At 29.9% G+C, this 18,754-nt stretch overlaps 4 protein-coding genes across 13 annotated transcripts; 3 read left to right on the top strand and 1 right to left on the bottom strand.

The window, feature by feature from the left end:
• Nucleotides 1–530: 530 nt before the first annotated feature.
• On the top strand, nucleotides 531–7,221 carry LOC149883563 (uncharacterized). 5 transcript variants are annotated; one of them, XM_090099014.1, is made up of 6 exons: nucleotides 2,015–3,344; nucleotides 3,717–3,744; nucleotides 3,845–3,988; nucleotides 4,282–4,521; nucleotides 6,214–6,308; nucleotides 7,091–7,221. In XM_090099014.1, the coding sequence occupies exons 1-5, from the start codon at nucleotides 3,261–3,263 to the stop codon at nucleotides 6,276–6,278; spliced, it is 561 nt and encodes a 186-aa protein (XP_089955140.1). In that variant the 5' UTR covers nucleotides 2,015–3,260; the 3' UTR covers nucleotides 6,279–6,308; nucleotides 7,091–7,221. The 5 variants fall into 5 exon arrangements, with proteins under 5 accessions (XP_089955143.1, XP_089955139.1, XP_089955142.1 ...); XM_090099017.1 differs by lacking the exons at nucleotides 2,015–3,344; nucleotides 6,214–6,308; nucleotides 7,091–7,221 and adding exons at nucleotides 531–880; nucleotides 5,272–5,364; XM_090099013.1 differs by lacking the exon at nucleotides 7,091–7,221 and having other exon boundaries at nucleotides 540–3,344; nucleotides 6,214–6,447.
• Nucleotides 7,157–11,825, top strand: LOC149883562 (uncharacterized). Of its 2 annotated transcripts, XM_090099012.1 has the most exons (4): nucleotides 7,157–7,277; nucleotides 8,493–8,747; nucleotides 8,846–9,002; nucleotides 11,523–11,825. In XM_090099012.1, the coding sequence occupies exons 1-4, from the start codon at nucleotides 7,203–7,205 to the stop codon at nucleotides 11,546–11,548; spliced, it is 513 nt and encodes a 170-aa protein (XP_089955138.1). In that variant the 5' UTR covers nucleotides 7,157–7,202; the 3' UTR covers nucleotides 11,549–11,825. The 2 variants fall into 2 exon arrangements, with proteins under 2 accessions (XP_089955138.1, XP_089955137.1); XM_090099011.1 differs by lacking the exon at nucleotides 11,523–11,825 and having other exon boundaries at nucleotides 8,846–10,916.
• Nucleotides 11,826–13,257: 1,432 nt separating this feature from the next.
• Nucleotides 13,258–15,261, bottom strand: LOC145185727 (dopamine D2-like receptor). Of its 2 annotated transcripts, XM_080061721.2 has the most exons (3): nucleotides 15,089–15,261; nucleotides 13,950–14,968; nucleotides 13,258–13,825 (listed from the first exon to the last, which is right to left on the bottom strand). In XM_080061721.2, the coding sequence occupies exons 1-3, from the start codon at nucleotides 15,138–15,140 to the stop codon at nucleotides 13,637–13,639; spliced, it is 1,260 nt and encodes a 419-aa protein (XP_079917847.2). In that variant the 5' UTR covers nucleotides 15,141–15,261; the 3' UTR covers nucleotides 13,258–13,636. The 2 variants fall into 2 exon arrangements, with proteins under 2 accessions (XP_079917847.2, XP_079917845.2); XM_080061719.2 differs by having other exon boundaries at nucleotides 13,950–15,261.
• A 77-nt stretch (nucleotides 15,262–15,338) lies between these two features.
• LOC149883561 (uncharacterized) lies at nucleotides 15,339–18,754 on the top strand. Of its 4 annotated transcripts, none has more exons than XM_090098495.1 (3): nucleotides 15,339–15,528; nucleotides 15,650–15,696; nucleotides 16,020–18,754. In XM_090098495.1, the coding sequence occupies exon 3, from the start codon at nucleotides 17,531–17,533 to the stop codon at nucleotides 18,641–18,643; it is 1,113 nt and encodes a 370-aa protein (XP_089954621.1). In that variant the 5' UTR covers nucleotides 15,339–15,528; nucleotides 15,650–15,696; nucleotides 16,020–17,530; the 3' UTR covers nucleotides 18,644–18,754. The 4 variants fall into 4 exon arrangements, with proteins under 4 accessions (XP_089954621.1, XP_089954620.1, XP_089954619.1 ...); XM_090098494.1 differs by having other exon boundaries at nucleotides 15,339–15,539; XM_090098493.1 differs by having other exon boundaries at nucleotides 15,339–15,696; nucleotides 16,020–16,573; nucleotides 17,058–18,754.

Below are 18,754 nucleotides of genomic sequence, written 5' to 3'. Positions count from 1 at the left end.
GGAAAGAGAATTTTAAACGTGGAACAATTTTACTGCTCGTGTTTAGGATATAAAACTACGACACGCACAAATTTTGTCTGCATAAATCTCATGTCATAACAACTTTTTTAACAATATTTTGTTTTTATCTACATTACTGTGAGGAGGGAGAATTAGATTAAAAGCAATGATCAGAGAAGAGATGTACACAAGATGACTCGTCAACCCTTCATATAAATAAATTATAAAGCGAAAAGATTTAGGTTAAAAACAACAAATGAGAAAAGACGAACACACATAGACTTATTCAACCTGTCATATAAATAAATAATAAAACGAAAAGAAGAAAGGTTAAAAACAACGATTGGGAGGAAATTTACACACGATGATTCATCAGCCAAAAACGTAAATTATAAAACGGAAAGAAAAAATTTTAAAAACAACTGGGAAAAGACGTAAACACGAAGACTCATCAACCTGCCGTATAAATAAATGATGAATAGGTATCGCAACCGAAAACAGCGTAAAACTACAAAAACCTCAAAAAAATAATGTTCGACGAGACAGACGAGAAGGAGAGAAGCTAAGAGGAAGACAGACATTTAAAGGGGAATTTTTTTAGGAAAGTTTTAAAGAAGAATTTTAAAGAGAAAGAGTTTTGTGATTGAAAAATATTTGGATAAACAAGACGTTTTATAAGTGAATAAAAGAGAAAAAAAAAAGAAGAGATTTTTGATAATCAGAAGAAGTAAAGAATTAAATAGAAGCTAGAAGAAATTTTGATTAAAGAAGAATAAACAGAAGTTTTTGGCTGTTTCAAATAAAGATTAGATATTCGTATTAAAAAGAAGAACAAGAAGAGGAGTAATTGATAAAAACAGTATGAAATACTACAAGTAGAGTAAGAGAGAATTATTTGTATTTTCTAAACGTTATAAATAAAAGAGTGCAAAGCATTGCACACTAATAGAACGCTTATTGAGTTGTGTAATAGAATATACTGAGGACGGTAAACACATCAATAACCCTTTAACAATTAAACCTTGCCCATTCCTAACCAAACTATCCCCACACCACCAACCTCAACCTCCACATTACCTTTCCATGTAGCCCTAGAGCCTATAATCCCCTAAATCCTAACCTTACAACAGTATCATGCTACAAACAAACAGATAAAATATTTGAACTAAAATAAAACCCCGCTCTCAGACTACACTTTATTTGTAACTGGACGATGAGATCCATATACAATCTTAAGATCTGCTCTTATTAAGGCGCGTAAAGTGACTAAAAGACAAATTTCAAATACAGTAACGTTGTATTGATCGATCAAAAGTTTTCATATATTTTATGCAGCTTTCATACCTTTGCCTCACCAAAAAAAACTTTAATTACGTCATTTTATATCATCAACGATAAAAGTTTTACCATGTCCTTTTTTAAGAAACGAAATAAATGCCAATCTGATGGCTCCAAATCTGGTGAATTTAATGAATTTTTACATCACATTTGACTTTCATCAATTGTGATAGAACCCAAATATAAAAATTTAGAAGTGATGCTGTTACTTTTATCTTTGAGTAGTAAACCAATTATTTATTTGTCTGAGAAAATTAAAATTCACAAATATTTACAACATTTAAGTTAAAGACACGTGCAACTTTATGTTCGGTAAGTTCAACAAATTGTAAAAACAAATTATAAATATACGAATTGTTTTTTTTTTATATATATAAGCAGTACTTTTAAAACTGTCAATTTCATTTGAAATCTCAGTTATCCATTACAAAAAAAGTTTAATGGTCTGAAGGTGGAACCTGAAAAGGACCGATTCAAAATTTACATTTGCATGACTAAGTAACCACTAAAAAAGACTAAGTAACCACTTAGTGGTCAATTTATCAAAAAGTAATCATTTAAATTTTCTGACTATTTTACGAGTTATTGCAAAATGACTTAGCTTGACAAATACTATTGCCCTATAGAAGTATTATGTGATGCTTGGTTAGGAAATGAGTTGTGTTAACGCTAATTTACTGTAATAATGCAAGAATCAAGTTCAACAAGTTTTTTAGAATAATAAAATATTCGATTGATTGTTCGTGATTGCAAAAGCATGATTTTCGCGAATTTTCGTCAAATATCTTACACAAACACATCTTGCGTATTTTCGTGAAATATCTTGACGCAAACTCTTTTCGCATAACTTCGTAAAATATGTTGACGCAAACGCTTCTCGCGTATTTTCGTGAAATATCTTGACGCAAACGCTTCTCGCGTATTTTCGCAAATTATCTTCAAACTTCTGACAAACTTGCAATGATTTCACACACTGAAGAGTCAAAAAGTATTTGTTATACAGTTTATGTAATTATGCTACACAATTTGCGTAATAATTACATCTTATTCATTTAATATACATATAATTTGAAGCTTCTTCGACATTCCTTTATTTAAAGAACTCGATTCAGTTCACAAGCCACTTACTAGCAACTTTCGTTACTAGGAAAAGCTTGTTGAACAACAAATCTTCAGGCTTTAAAGGTTTCTTTAGTTTAGGAAAATCGTGCGGTCGCTCTTGAGCTTCATGAGTGTTTCTAGGTGGGGACAAGTAAAAAATCTTTTTAAAGCAAATTTGAGCTGAACTTAAATTTCCGCTCCAAGTCATATAAAAATCTTCAAAACATATGTCATGTTAATTAAGTACTCGTAACAAAAATATGAATTCGGATTTGAAATTAAAACGTCAATTAGCATCAACTGCGTTCAATTATTAAAGAATGAAAAGAAATCATCTTAAAAAAAATCAGTAAAAAAAAAAAATATCGAGAAATCTTAAAATTCATCTTACATTTCTGGTAATTAAATATTTTTAAGTCGGGTAATTAATTGTTAATTTATTAATTTTCCCTCAATTCATCTTTTTAAAGTCCTTATTTCCTTTTTCATTTCCGATGTTTTTCACTTTTTTTTTTCACATTCAACATTTACACAATTAGTAAAAATATATATATATTGAAAAAGTTAACATAAGCGCTAATGAAAACGCCAAACATATTTCTTTTCTTTTTAGATTTTTTTTTTTTTTTTTTTTTTCTTCACTATTAAAGAGTTATTATTTAAAGAATTGTTATTTGAAATATCTTTTTTGAAAAAACCAAAAGCGCGAAACAAGAAAAGAATAAAAACCTTTTTGAAAAAAAAGAAAACTACTTGCTGTCATTCTCTTCCTGTTATATTATCTTCATCAACCCTGCTCGTTGATAGAGAAGATAATAGCAATGAGAAAAATTTCTACTGCAATTCGGCGCAAGAAATCCGAGACCAAAGGAAAAAGTCATACCAAACGAGAGAATAACAATAATGTAAGAGAGTTTTTGTAAAGCGAAAGAAATATCCAATAGTTATTTCATATTTTGATTATTATAAGCTGAAATTTAAGGTTCACGTTTTTAAAAAGGCGTTTTTAAATCTAGCTCAAAAAGTCAACCACATGTTTTAGTGTTTATAGGTGCAGATGTCGAGATGAGATTAAATCCTAGTTCATATTGTTAAATTATTCTTTAAGTAAAAAAACAAATGTGATCTATTCAAACACATTAACAGTAGTTTATCTTTTGTTCGTTTGCTCGACATCGTCAAGCACAAAAAGTCCTTTAACAGGGTAGATATAAAAATGCGGACGAATTGATAACGTTTTCAATATGTATACTATAAGCCTGGTTTTTTTGTTACAGGAGCAGTATGAAGATGATCAATCACCAGGTATGTAGCTAATTATATTTAGGTATGTAGATAATTACGTTTTATCACTTTTCTGTTTATTATTACTATATTTATTTATTTATTTATTTTTTTATTATAGTGTATAAAGAGGTATTTGATAGCTTTGACAAACATAAAGATGGTCTGATAGGCACTCAGGACTTAAAGTCTGTAATGAGATGTTTAGGATGTAACCCTACCGACTGCTGGTTGCTAAGCACTACTGTCAGGTTTGATGTTGACGGTAAATGGGTTTGTAATGACCTCATTCGTATATTAATAAATATTTAAAATATTATTGCTTTTGATGAAATTTTGCATTATCTAAATATTCATTATTTTTGTAAAAGTTTCATAGAATTTAAATAAAAAAAAAAGAAGTTTTAAGTTCTGCACACTGGGCTCGCATATTTAAATCACATGTTTGCATTATGATTATTATAAGATTGCATTTGAGGAAAAGAACCTGAGGCTAAAGTGGAAAAGAGAGGGAAAATGCTCATTTAACTAATAGGCACGAATGATTAAATTGTTTAGAGGATGGCAAGATAAGTTTTCCGGAATTCCTTGAGTTGATGAAGCAAGTTGTGGAACCTATCGAAGAAGAAACCTTATTGGTAGAAGCATTTCATGTTTTTGACTCCGAAGGTCACGGATCTATCGCTAGCAAAAGCTTACGTGATGCAATTATTAAAGTATTTGAAAATTCAACTTATAATGTGGACAAACTGTTGGAAGATTGTTTATTGAATTTGGATCGCCAACTAAATTACGATGGTATATTATTGTTTGTTTAAAACTTCTTTTCTTCATTTTTTTCTTCCTTTTTTTTTTATTATTTTTTATCTTATATATATATATATATATATATATATATATATATATATATATATATATATATATATATATAAGGGGAATATTATACACGAAAATCATTTTAAAAATGCCATACTGAGTTTTTCGGTGCCTTTTGATACATCTTTTAAAAAAATAGAAGAACGTTTTTCCAAGGTTTTCTATAGTTGGTCTCACAGTCCGAAAATAAAAAGTGTTCAATCTTGAAACTAGGCTATATATACTCCGGTAATTAGTTGTTTTTTTTTTTTTTTTTTTCAAAATGTTTTTTAATTTATGACTAATATTTTTTGATTTATAACTTTAATTTATATTTAATTTATGACTAATATTTTTTAATTTATACTAACATTTTTTAATTTATGACGTTAATATGACTTCTTGTCCTTATTTTTTTTTTTTTTGTTTTTTTTTGCTGCTTGACACACTAAAATTCACTAAAAGGTGGATTTCTGTGAAAAAAATTCCGAGCCAAAGTTTGGCAAAAAGCTAGGATTCCCTTTAACTAATACTGACCAGCTATTTATACTTACATACCAACCAAATGATTGCTACAATAGGAAAAATATATAATTTTAAATAGGTATTTTATGAAGCTGGGGTTTATCAAAATGTTAAAATTTTCCTTGTCACATTTTTAATGAATTTTTCTACTTTTAATTTACCGTTTAGAGAGAAGATTTTTGAGTTAGAAAAGAAGAGAAAGCAATTAAACACAGAAACTGTAAAAATACGGTTTTCAAAAGAGAAACATATTCTAGAATACAAGAGGAAAAATTTGATGTCAACAAAATTGTGAAAGCACCATCATGAAACAAAAACTGCACAAAAAGAAGATGAAGTTTGAAGTTGAAAAAAGATTTTCTTAGTGACCAGAGAGAATTTCATGCTCGAAAAAATGTTGAGCATTGAAAAATTTTCACAGAACATAAAAAATTAAAAAATTTGATACTAGCCCCCTCTTCAATCTAAAAAATATTGAAAAAGATTCCAAATACTTACGATTTGGAATAAGTTCCACTGCACCGAGTTAACAATTGCTCCTGTTATAAGTGACAGTTCTGGACGGACTGATCATTTTTCTATTTCTAAGCGAAGTATTCTGAGACTGAAAAAAAGCAGTATATATATTGAACTTCTTTATTTTCGGACAGCTGGGACCAATCATTAGTGCTTATAGGAAAAAAAAAAGTATTAAAAATTGAAAATGTTAAAAAGCACCCAAAAATTCCTTATGACATTTTTTAAATGACGTGTTTTATGTCCCTACCCTTATTTGTTTATTAAGGCGGGTTGAAATATCTTCGACTTAGAAACGAAGATTTTTAGGCATTAGTGCAAACCAATCAACAGAATCTGCAATTACTAATTTTTGAATTTTAATCATTTCTAGTCCAATTTTCATAACTTTCGGCCCGTTGAGGCGACAGTAGGTTCAGAATGATCCCATTTTGTTAGATTTTTAATGATGAGAATTCACAACTTTTCAACACTATCACAAAAAGATCTGAGATACTTTGAGTTTTTCGAGCCTCTCTTTTGTTGACGACAAATGCAGATCTTTAATACACGTACATAAAACATAAAAAATTTAACTTTTTGTTTATCTTTTAGAATTTTGTTGCTTAATGAGAAAGACGAAAGTGAACAAATTGATCGAAGATTCGAAGAAAATTTGAGGTTGATCGAAGATTCGAAGAAAATTTAAGGTTTCGATTGAGTTTTTGATGCTCGCTAAATTTATAAGAATAGTTGTAACCATTTAAAACTTGTGCACTGATTTTTTCACTGTAATAATATTATTTATATCTTTAGTTACGTGAGAAAAAACGTTTTTTGTTTTTTCAATTGAGTTTATTCCTTTTTAATCCTTTCAGACCCGGCGGTTCCATTTGAAACAAAGAAAAGAGCCAGTGCTTTTTTTTCTTTCAAATGAAACCAAAAATGGAACTCACAATTTGTGAATTTTTTGGAAAAGTTCAATATAAAATTCAATAGGTTGTTTATAACTCGTGTAAATAGAAATATTAATGCAAATCATGATTTTTTTTTAAATCAAACATTAAATTGTGGGAGGGAAAGGGACAAATAAGTTTTAATATTTATTTTTATCACGCGGTTTTATACACGATAAGCATGGGAATTTCGGCCTTCGAAATCGACGAAATTAAACGAAATTCGTGTTTCAATTTCGGATCGAAATTGAGAACGAAATTTCGATTTTTTGGATTGTTTAATTTCGCGAAAAAATTTCGTATAATTTCGGGTCATTAAAGTAACGAAATTGACACAAAATTAAACATAAGTTTTAATTTCGAAATTCGTGAATTTGTAATGTTTAAAAATTTCGTCTTTCGAAATTCAATATAAATTTCGATACGAAATTGAAACACGAATTTCGTTTAATTTCGTCGATTTCGAAGGCCGAAATTCCCATGCTTAATACACGAATATTAATTAAATGAATTCTTAATGTAAACTATGTTTCTAGTATGAGGTTTAATTGAATGAGTCACGTGCTGAACGTAAGTTGAACCACCCATTTATCACCTTAATAAATTATGAAACATCAATGCACTTAGTGCATTTTGAAAAATATTTGCATGCTCAGCTCAACTTTCTCGACGGAATTCCTTGATTGGATTATTATCATTACATTTCAACGGAAATTTATTATGGTAGTGTATTGATTTATCAAAGTTATTGATTTATTAAAATTATTGATTTAAAACTATAAAAATATAGCTTTTTTTTTTTTTCAAAAGATTTCTCCTGATAATTTTATTAATTTTTTTAAGATGACACGGTATGATAAACTTTAAATATGATTAAAAGATTCTTTCTTTTTCAAACTAAAAAAAAGCTTTATTCATGTTATATTTATTACTTTTTTCAATTAACTTTCATTTTAAAACAGCGAAGAACATTTCGTGGAGATTCTCTTTTCTTGTTTGGATTAATGTCGGATTAAAAGTGAGTTCAGTCAGAAAGGTTGAAAAAGTTATGGAAATTTTTACTGTTCCGTCGCTCTATTCTGTGAAACTCGCAAATCCAAAATGACTTTTTTTTTTTAGAGGAAAGTGGTGTTAAACCTTTTTCTAAGAGAAACCGAGATGTCTCTTATAGATGAAGATTATTATTATTATTATTATTTTTTTTACCATTAAATGGGTTTTACACAATCAAAAAAAAAGAAAGTGAATAACATCAAAGAAGACGTGTCTCTTCTACTTCACAAAAAATGAGTTTCTTGATATTAATCTACGTTCGTTAGATCAATTTTTCTTTCGGTGACGAATGATAAGAAATAAAGTGGAAACTTTTACATCAGTGTATTAAGATAAATGCAATTTTCTGAAGGTTTTTAATGCAGACCTTGATATGTGTAAAACACATCGTTTTCATTTATAAATTTTTTACTTTTAAAAAAAAAAAGTTTAAATGATTTTAGTTTATTTGAACTGTTGCGCAATATATTAAATAGTTGAAAAAGTTAATAAAAAGTACTGTGGTGTGACGTAATAAACTCTCATGCTGTAAAAACATCCTAATGTAACAAATGATAAGCTTTGTATATCGTAAAAATTGTTATTAAATAATTATAAAGTATTAGGACGTTTTAACAGCATGACACTTTGTTAGGTCACACCACGTTTAATAGGGCCTTATAAATTTTTTAACGTAATTTTTGAGAACTCTGCATGTCGAAAAATATGTATACGAAAGAAAATTTAAATTTATTTCAAAAAACTAAAACAGAAGTTTTTACTTTATTTGTTATGAATGGAAAAAAAACCAAACTCTTATTTGCTACTTAAATATTTAGGGGAGAATTTTTGTTTAATGACCAAAATGAATTGCGAGATAAAAAACTACTATCTTATCTTACACAGGAAGTTTTATCTGAAAAAATTATTGCGGAGCTACGTGAAACATTTGATCTAATTGATAGAGATGGTAGCGGCACTATCTCAAAAAAAGAGTTGATTACCTTATTTAAAGGTTTAGGCGTTTTATTATCAAGAAGTGAACTAGAAAACTTGATGAAAGATGTGGATTTGAACAGTGATGGAGAAATTGATTTTCAAGAGTTTTTAGTGATAATGGCAAGCCAGAAGAGAGAAGAAAATGACGAAGATATTAAAAATGTAAAGATCGTTTTATCAGAGATCTTATATATTTTTTGCTAATTAGTCGATTTAAATCCAAGTTGATAAAATTCATTCGTTTAATGGGTTCATTTCAGGCTTTTAACGTATTTGATAAAGACGGAAACGGAAGAATAACTGCTTCTGAACTTAAGTTAGCAATGATGAATCTCGGTGAATATTTAAATGACGAAGAAGTGGACGAAATGATAAGAGAAGCAGATCTTGACGGTAACGGGGAAGTTGATTATAAAGGTTGGTTTTCCTTTAACATTCTTATAAACTTAAACGAATTGCTGTTTAATTTTACACTAAAATTAATATTCAACTGTTTGCACATCGATTTGAAGAGTATGACAATTTATTTCAGTCGTAGCACCTGTTTAAATATTCATTCGAACATTTATACTTGCTCGGTAGGCACAGGCTTCTAGATATAATAGGCCTTGACAACGGCGCAGCATTGTTTATATCGAATTTGTTAAGAATTTTGAAATAATGTAATGTAAGTTCATTAACTATGAAGTATGTTACTAAGTTTATCATAAACTCAAAAAATCAAAAGCTACGTTTAAAAAATAATATTTAATGAAATTTCAGCAAAATTCTTTTAGTATTTAATATGTTCCATTTTACTACTAAAATATGCTCAATTTTACACATAGAAAGATATCAGCCAAAAATTTTACCCAACAATTTTATTAAAAATCGAAATAGTAGAACAACACACAACAAAAGTAAGCAAGCACTTATGACAATTTTAAAACTTTCTTTTCCGACTACTTGGAGCTTCTCGGGATTTTTATGTAAGATTTTAGCTAAAAAACTAAAGACAATTATTGATTCTAAATTGAAACCTTTCTAATTTTGATTATTCAAAAAAGTAAGGCATAAAGTTCTTCTGACAACTGTTCAATTTCTGGTTCTTCAAGTTTCGCAAAAAATTACTACAGGAACGTTCATTTCAACCAGAAAAAACATCAACTTTGCATTGAGAGCTATGCATTGACGGTTTTTATTTTATCCGAGACTTACTGATTATAACTGAAGTATGTGACTGCTCAGCCCTGTTGAAGTTTACTGAAAGCTTTCTTTGATGGATCAGTGATTCATGACTCAAATTAAAAAGACTTTCAAAAGATTTTTTTTTTTTAAAATAATTAAAGAGGTTTTTGGCTACTTCGTTTTATCAGCCATATGTGCTGTGTTTCAACAATAACAGGCTTAAATCATATTGAGATCTTATCTTTACAACAAATATTTGCTTTAATAGCTTTTGCATTACAAATTTTCGAGAACTGAACAGTTATCGTCATAAAATTGAAATTGCTTATAAGGCTAACTTTGTTAATTAGGGGATGACTTTTCGTTTGCCTTTCATTTTGTTTTGGTAAGCAGTTTCATTTAACTTGACAACAGTAAATCGTATTTTTCGATTGTGTATCGCAACAAAAGACGCCTTAGCAACAATTGCTTGAAATCAATCGCTTTGTATTTGCTGTTTACGCTCTAATGTGGTTTCGCAGTAAATATTAGTTTAGCTGTAACTACGGCGTAAGATCTTGTACCGGTATATCTTGAAAACCAAATAGCTATCAGTGGACACACGTAGTATTTTAGACGCAGTTATCTAGCGTAACGCTTTCCTTCTGCATCATGGAATCGTTTTTCTAACTATGTCACATTCCCAAAGGAAACAGTAAGGGAAGTAGCTAATCAGATGATAACTGTGAAAACAACTGCGTCTCATCTTGAAGGGCTATACATTTTCAGATAGCCAAATATCAATATCAATCCTGCTAATTTTTATCCTAAATTTTGAGTCGAATTGACGACGAAGCTCTGAGATCATGTTGGACTGCCAACAGCTCGAATGTTTTGACTCTTTTTTTGACTCTTTTCAGCTCTGTGCGATATTTCAGGCGTCCCATACCTTACTCAATCTATATAGTGGTGCGTGAAAAATCTTATGACAGTATCAAAACAAGTGGTTAAAAAAACTAGAGATACGTTCTGGAAAACACTCGAAAATTATTATCGAATCTGTTCAAAATCTATTTTCAAACTCTCCCAAGACTAATACTGAAAGAATCTAACAATAACTTTAATAATAACTCTGTGTGTGTGTAAACATGTGTTTATTCTTGATTACAATTTTTTATGTGAAAATTTTTGTCATAAAATTTCAGTGGTTCGTTTTTTCATCAGGTTGGCACAAAAAACCTGTTTCAATTTAACTTAAAAGAAAAAATACTTTCTCAACACACCCTAATGACTATTCTGTAAACTAACGCTAAAAACTCACATGCAATTGAATTTAAACGTCTAAAAACAATTCGATCCAATGTAAATCTAGCTATGCACACGTGGTTCTAGTCAAAAATAAGTTTAGCGTGTTGTCAAGGCCTACCAATTCTAGAAATACTTGGATGTTAGGGCCTGTTTATATGGAAAGCGGGCTGGCTCGGCAAACGAGCCAGCCCGTTTACCGAGATATCGACGTCATCAATATTTTAACTTAATTTTATTTTGCGTTTATATGAATAAACGAGCTGGTCCGGATAGCGATCCGGGCTAGTTCGTTTATTCATATAAACGCAAAATAAAATTAAGTTGAAATAAGGACGACGTCGAGATCTCGGCAAACGGGCTGGCTCGTTTGCCGAGCCAGCCCGCTTTCCATATAAACAGGCCCTAAGTGTTTAAATTGGTGAATTAGACCAGCAACACTTAATATATTTTACATAGATATTTTATATCAATATTTTTATGTAGAATTTGAAAGAATGATGAAAAAATGAAATTTCTGCCGAATAAACAGCTCTGTCAAATAACTAAAACTCAATTAATCTACATCATTTAATTGACGTAATTAACAGCATCACTACGTTGAAAATGCAAACTCAACAATCGTATCATCAAATTGGTATTTGTCATTTGTGGAGTATATTAATGGATTATGTCATATTGACGTTAAAATAAAAAGTTTATATCAGGAATTTGTTTTAAATTAACTTATTTTAAACTGTTAGAGTTTTTAACGTGGCTTGAAAAAGATTTTTAAACTTTTCGAAGAAATTTAATCTTGTTTTTTTTTTTTTTCATTATAAAGTTCGCCATCAAAGATAACAACACGTAGGATTTTACTGTTAACTATTTGCTGCAGGCTTCAAGTGCTCGATAGCGTGGCTATTTATAAAAATTGCTTTGAATCAATTTAAAACTGTTAAAAGATGACCACCAGTAGAGTAGTAGTTAAAAGATGGCTACTAGAAAAATAATAGTATAGCGACGCCTGAAGTGCTTTTCACCTGCAGTTTATAAAAAAAACAATTCTTTTAATTGATGCAGCAAAAGTAGTATACATAGTTGAACATAAACTGATATATAAAAAAAAAATGTCAAAAAAGGAAAAAAAATACTTTTAGTTGTTGAGCATTATTGATCACATTAACTAAACGCATAAGTTGAACATAAAAAAGTTTCAGCAGTTGAATATTAAAATCTTTAATAAAGAAACAAACTCCTTTTTTGGAACGGTGTTTTCATCTACAAACGGAATACTTCGTTCGTGCTTCGTTTTCTGTTGTCTTTCTTAAACGCTTACTATTATAAAAATCTTTTTTCGATTTAAAGTTAAAATCAATTTCTAACAACTATATTATGTTTATCAGCGGTATAATTCTGACCTGGCATCATGATATCCTTATCAATGATGCATCATGATATCCTTTTCAATGATGCATCATGATGTCTTAATCAAGAGTTTTTGATTACGTTTTAAACTTATTTTTGAAACAGAACAATTGAAAGTGAAGGTGTACAATCCGTGCAGCTCCTCGATAACGTTATCCATGTTATTTAGCATCTTTTGTTGATGTTGTGAAAAACGAAAAAACATAAGTTTATAATTTGCTCTCGATATAAACACCGATATAAAAACCCATACAAAAAAATCTGTATAAACATTTAACTTTAAAAAGTGCGAGTCAGCCGAAACACAAGGCTGACCACACCTGTACAATTTCATGAAGCACAAGGCTGACCACACATGTACAATTTCATGAAGGATAATATAATCAGGCAACTGATGTTTAAATTTGGTTTTGCAATAACGATTAGAAATACAATTATGTTCACATCAGTAAAAAGGTTATAGTTTAATTTCACGACAATATTGCAGGTTTTTTCAAATGATTTTTACTAACGAGTCCGAGAACAGAGACTGACGTTTAAATAAATCAAGAGATAACTAACAAAGCCTGTTCAGAGAAGCTGAACATGTTTGAAAACCTGTTCAGAGAAGCATGACTCAGAGATAGTAACATTAATTTTTGCTATAGGAATTGAGTGTTAACATTAATTGATAAGTATTAAAGAATACTTTTGAGTTTAGGATATTTTTTGAGTTTTATGATAGAAAGGAATGACCAGCAGGAAGTTTAAATATTAATTTTAAGTTAGAAGTTGGGATATAGTTTTGATTTACATTAAAAATTTATTCCTAAAGTTATTTTGAACTAATTTGTTTACTAGTTTACCATTACACACACGATTACGAGAACCATTACACAAACCATATTCGTATATAAAACATGACATAGTTACTAATACACACATCAAACTGTTCTACCAAATAAATAGTCACACACACCCACAGGCTGGATCACACACTGGAAGCAAGATAGTAAACATAAGGAAAAACCTCACAATGTTGTGTTAAAAAAAGGGAAAAATTAATTAACAGTAAATTGAAGTAAGAGAGTGAAACAAAGGAATAATATTTTCCTTTTTCTTTTATCAGAAACAATAAAATTATTATAAATAAAAATGAAATATTTTCCTATTGGCTATTATTAGTTTTTTCATTTTTTTATCATCTTTGAAGTTCACAAACTCTTCCTTCTACACAACCACAATAAAAGACGTTTGTATCCAACTAGGTAGGGTTTGCACATCACAGGGAAAGCAATGGGAATGCCAATTGAGCTCAACATGCTTACGTTGTATCCTATTTGAAGTAATTCGTGCTCTTTTTCAAACGAAAGAGCATCTGTCCAAACCACGTTTATCGATATCTAAAGAGAAGTTAATTACAAAATCATACTTATGGATCAGTTTTCTTTTTTTGCATTCGTGTAGGAGTGCGCATTTTCGTGTGCACGTGTGCGTGATTGTCAATATAAATTGAAAATATCTTACCGCAAGTGGTAACCAAGACAAATAAAATATCAAAACAATAACCCCCATTACTTTTGCAAAACGCTGACTTTCTTTGATATGCTTTATATTGGAGGACCTTTTGCGAATTTTCACTGCATTCCACCTGTCAGCAATTATAGCACTAAACCTTTTTAACTTTTTTCCTTTGTAAGACTTTTGATCTTCTTTGGAAATAACAGATAATGGTAAACTTAGATCATGGTCATCTCTGGTAAATTGAGAATTTACTACTTTAGGATAGCTTTTAGGCTCGTTTTTAAGATTTTCTTTATCTCTGTCAAACCAAGATACCTTGTTAGTATAAATTTTTACGTTTTCTGTTTTTAAAAATTTATCTTCTGTAGAAAGCTTAGTTTCCTTATCTTTTCTTAATGTTCGAAGATTTTCACTCTCTTTTTTGCTAGAGGGAGGTGTAATTTGAATATTATCTGGCATCTGATCAATTAACGCTGAGTTTCTAACAATATATACTGGGCTATGTTCACAGTTTCTAATAACCTTTAAGACTTTGGGACTATAACCAGCTGTTTGTGATTTTATCATTGCTTTCTTACGCCCAATGAAACCCTTGATGCAGTTAAAAATACCAATGTAACATATCAAAACTACAATAAACTGCGTGTACGCAACTGAAAGTACAATTAAAGTAAATTTTGATCTCCAATTCGCGGTGCAAATAGATAGCAAACCCCTGTCTACACCACCAACCCCTAGAAACGGGAGTGCAGCAATGGTAATGCATAGCAACCATAAAAAACTGCAGAGTACGTATCCATATTTTAACTTAGCTTGAGTCCGATAAGTTATGGGCTTGTAAACAGCAATAAATCGGTCTACAGCAACACCAGTTGTTGTTCCAACATCAGTTAGTCTCAGCAAAGTGCCAAAAAAACACTGAACTTTGCAAAAAAAATCTTCTTGGCGTATGCTTTGATTTACCATCCGAATATAGGCAACAACAGAGATTACTGACGCGCAGGTAAATAATGAAGACACGGCTAAATTTAAAATAAAAATCTCCGGTATTCCTCGTTTCGATTTCTCTCTGACGTTGTAAGATATAATAATCATAATGTTTATAAATACAACAAACATGATGAGCAAGACGTACAATATACCTTTACCGACTCCTTCACTGGTAGAAGTCGTCGATACGATACTATGATTCATTATATCGTGTGTACCTAAAAACCGTCAAAAATTCCCAAGCATCTAAAAAGTGTTTTGCAATCATGGAGTACACGATATGTATACCCTAGATTTGAAAATTTTTAATTCTTTTTTTTTATTTAATGGCATTAATTTTAAGTAAAAAAAACAAAGCCTTCGTTTTGTATTTTAACACAAACTCAGTTTGTTTGATTACTTCAGTCAATATTGTTCGAGTGAGTGTGATAAGCTTCGCACGTCCTTTTAAAGTTTTGCGCTTTGGCTGTTTTTAAAAAGGGATAAAAAGTAAACTGCATTTTTCGAGTTGACTTTAAAAAGATGTCAAGAGGCTTCGGTTGAAACTTCGGTTGACTGCGTGGTAGACGGTATTATCATAAAATGCGTGCGGGTAGACGAAATGTAAATTATATGAATAAACAATAAACTTTATTTAAAAAGTTCCGAAATTTAGTTGAGTTATGTTGTATTTAACGTTTTTCCCTTAAGATAAACGTTGTTCTTTTTTGTAGATGCTATAGTTTGTACAAATGTGTCCGTGGTGAAGCAATAAATTAAGGTCAAATTGTTAAATTTTTTTATAGTCTTATACTTATTTAGCTTTGTTAAGATTGTTCTCTACTTTTCATGTTGGTGTGAAGTAATTAGTACTTTTTTTTTCATCTGGATCGCAGATGGCACATCCACCTTTCGAAAAGGATAAAACACTCTTCGGCAAAGAGAAAATATTTGTGCAATACTCGTTGTATTTTATCTAAGTATTTTTGTTGCACAAATATTTTGTATGTTTTATGTACAATTTTAAGATAAAAAACCGCGGTTTTACATGCGTTTAACATTTTTGTTGTATTTTTTGTTTGAGACGGTTTTGTTTTTTTGCAGAAAATCCTGTTATCTTGTTAATGTTTCACTACCCTAAAATGCTCATAACGTGTTCAACATTGCCTATAATATTCTCATTTTGGCAGAACATAAATCTTCCGAAGAGATATTCAGAGAGAGAGAGCCGGAGGAAAAAGATTGATAAAACAACATTGATATAGATGTGCTTTGTTATTAGACCAGTTAAACTGTATAGCAAAAAATATTAATGTAATAATATCAGTAATACCTAAAAACATAGTAGATATTCTTTAATTTCGGAGTAGAGTTAAAATTTATGAAGATGGCGATTTGTTTTTTATCGTAACTAAATGATTGGAAGAAAAAGGTTTCAGCAAACACGTCTATCATTATATCCAAAAGTTTATGCCCTACTGCTCCAGAAGGAGAGCTTTTCAACCGTAATTATACTCGGTTGATGTTTGTTTTTAAAATCCAAGCAAAAGAAAATAACACTTTGGAAGATTATGCAAAAAAAGAAAGATGAAAAAATCATTGGAACAAATCTGAATATAGCTTTAAAAAAATTGGAACATCAAGCAGGAATTTTAATTGTAAGAAAATCATCAATAAATTTATTACATCTCAAAGTTCTAACGTACAAGTCTTGATACCGGAAGCGCTATTTCTTTAATTGTCAGAACAACGGATGAGACATTACAGATAAATTGATTAATTTGAATCTGAACGCTTCGTGTGTGTCAAGCCTTAAATATAGTTTACTAACAAATTTTAAAAGCTCAGCAGCAAAAAAAAAAAAACACAATCAAAAACGTTGTTGTGTTCAGCTTTTATGTTACCCGGTATATAAGGTTGCTTAGATCAGTGTTTATTAGATAATTTCCTGGTTACGAGCTCTATATTTAGATAAACCATAGTAACGTAATAAATGAACACGTCGAATATTAGATTTTAAAGTTCCTTTGAAAGCTTTTTTTTAAATAAAGTTATTGTTTATTGATAATAGTATAATTTGCATTAATTGCAGTTAAGACAAAAATCTTTTTTGTTATTTTTAACAAATGACCCTCTTTTTAGACGTCACATTTCACAAGCATTGGCTGTTCTCAAAATAAAAGCTGATTGGTTTGCTTCTAATTAACGTTTTTAAAAAGCAATCTCGTTGTTTTATAAATTGTTTTAATCAAGTTTAATCGTTTTATTGTTTCAGTCCGTTACGTCGTTCTGTTGCCTCATTTTCCAATCCAAGCAAAAACAATAAAAAATGACAAAAAACTCATTTAAAAAAAAAGATATTATTAAAAACTGTCAGATCCTTATTGATAAATAATTAATTATAAGTATAAAAACCTTGATATTGAATTCTCCGGTTAAACTAATATAATTAAGCAAAGGAATTATTAATTATCATGTAACTTCCATGTTTTCATGCGTTAAAACTGTAATTACCTGTGTAATCATTCTCAGTTACTGGTTTATTTGCATCACGCGCTGTTCAATATCGTTGTGTTTTATACTAGTATACAGTTACAGTTATTTGCAACTTTGAAATGGTAGATGAAATTGAAGAAGATGACAATCGAGAGCAAAAGCTAAGTTATATTCCTGAAAGCTATATAGTAAAAAAGATTTTGGAAAAACGCAGAGTGAGTAATGCTTTTCATAGTAGCACGTTATGTTTAGCAAAGATACATAAAAAAAATATCAACAGAAACCTGTCTGAAGATTTATCAGTAGAAATTTGTAACCAACAAATGAAACGAACAGTAAGTTTAGAAGATTTAGATGCTTACAAAAAAAAAAGAAAATCCAGTTTGATGTTTGATTTAAGTCAAAGATTGAAGAAGGCCATGACGATTTCAAAGACTTATGAGTACACATTAAATCTACAGGAAAATAAAATTTCAAATACAATATACAGCGGCCATTACATTTTAAAAGACTCAAGAAGTGAGCTTACTGAATCATTAGAAGATGGAAAAGAATTGTTTAATAGGAAATTACGGCACCATGAACACAAAAAAAAAATATCAAGTTCTTTAAGCTCTGAAGACGAGGAGTATTTTGAGCGGCAAGTAATGAGCCAAACAAAGAAGTCCACCTTCTTGGATACTGTCAGTAATCGGTTCAGTAACGGACGTCTCTACAAATCACATTCTGCTGACTCAATAAATAGCCGTCTCACAGGTTATACTGTTACTTCTGGCTACCTATCAGACATTGATATTTTATCTGATGATTCTGAAACTTGCCTAAAGTATAAATCCGAAACTTACACAACCTGCAAGCAATACAACAAATTCCGAAGTAAAAGTGTTCAAAATGGAGTTAATGGCGAAATCTCTCCACCCTTTCAGCCATTTATTTCTTCAGATAAAAAATTAAAAACCAGAACAACATTTATACCCAGCTTTAACCGAAACCTAACTATCACTCAAAAGCGATGTCAAAGTCTTCAATCGGAAAGCAACTCTCAAGAAATGTACATTAATTTTCAAAAAAACAAAACATCAAAATCGTTGATAAATTTTTTTCGAGGAAAAAATATCAAAAATAATTCCGAAGATATATCACAGCTATTTTCAACTATGCAATCGGCTTCTAACTTTACCAAACTGATCCGTACCGGAAAGAAATGCATTCAAATTGAATCGCTTATTTAAAAAGAAAAAATCCTTAATTTATTTGATTTTCTTTTATTGCTTAAGAAATTATACTTTATCATTTTTGTAAACCTTCTTAATATATGAGGCAAATATCAAAAACGATTGTTA

The sequence above is a fragment of the Hydra viridissima genome, unplaced genomic scaffold (genome assembly GCF_058129835.1).
Source record: "Hydra viridissima isolate aposymbiotic clone 2 unplaced genomic scaffold, HvirCarnegie_v1 scaffold_9, whole genome shotgun sequence".
NCBI classification, from domain to species: domain Eukaryota; kingdom Metazoa; phylum Cnidaria; class Hydrozoa; order Anthoathecata; family Hydridae; genus Hydra; species Hydra viridissima.
This window is presented reverse-complemented; position numbering and strand designations above follow the sequence as displayed.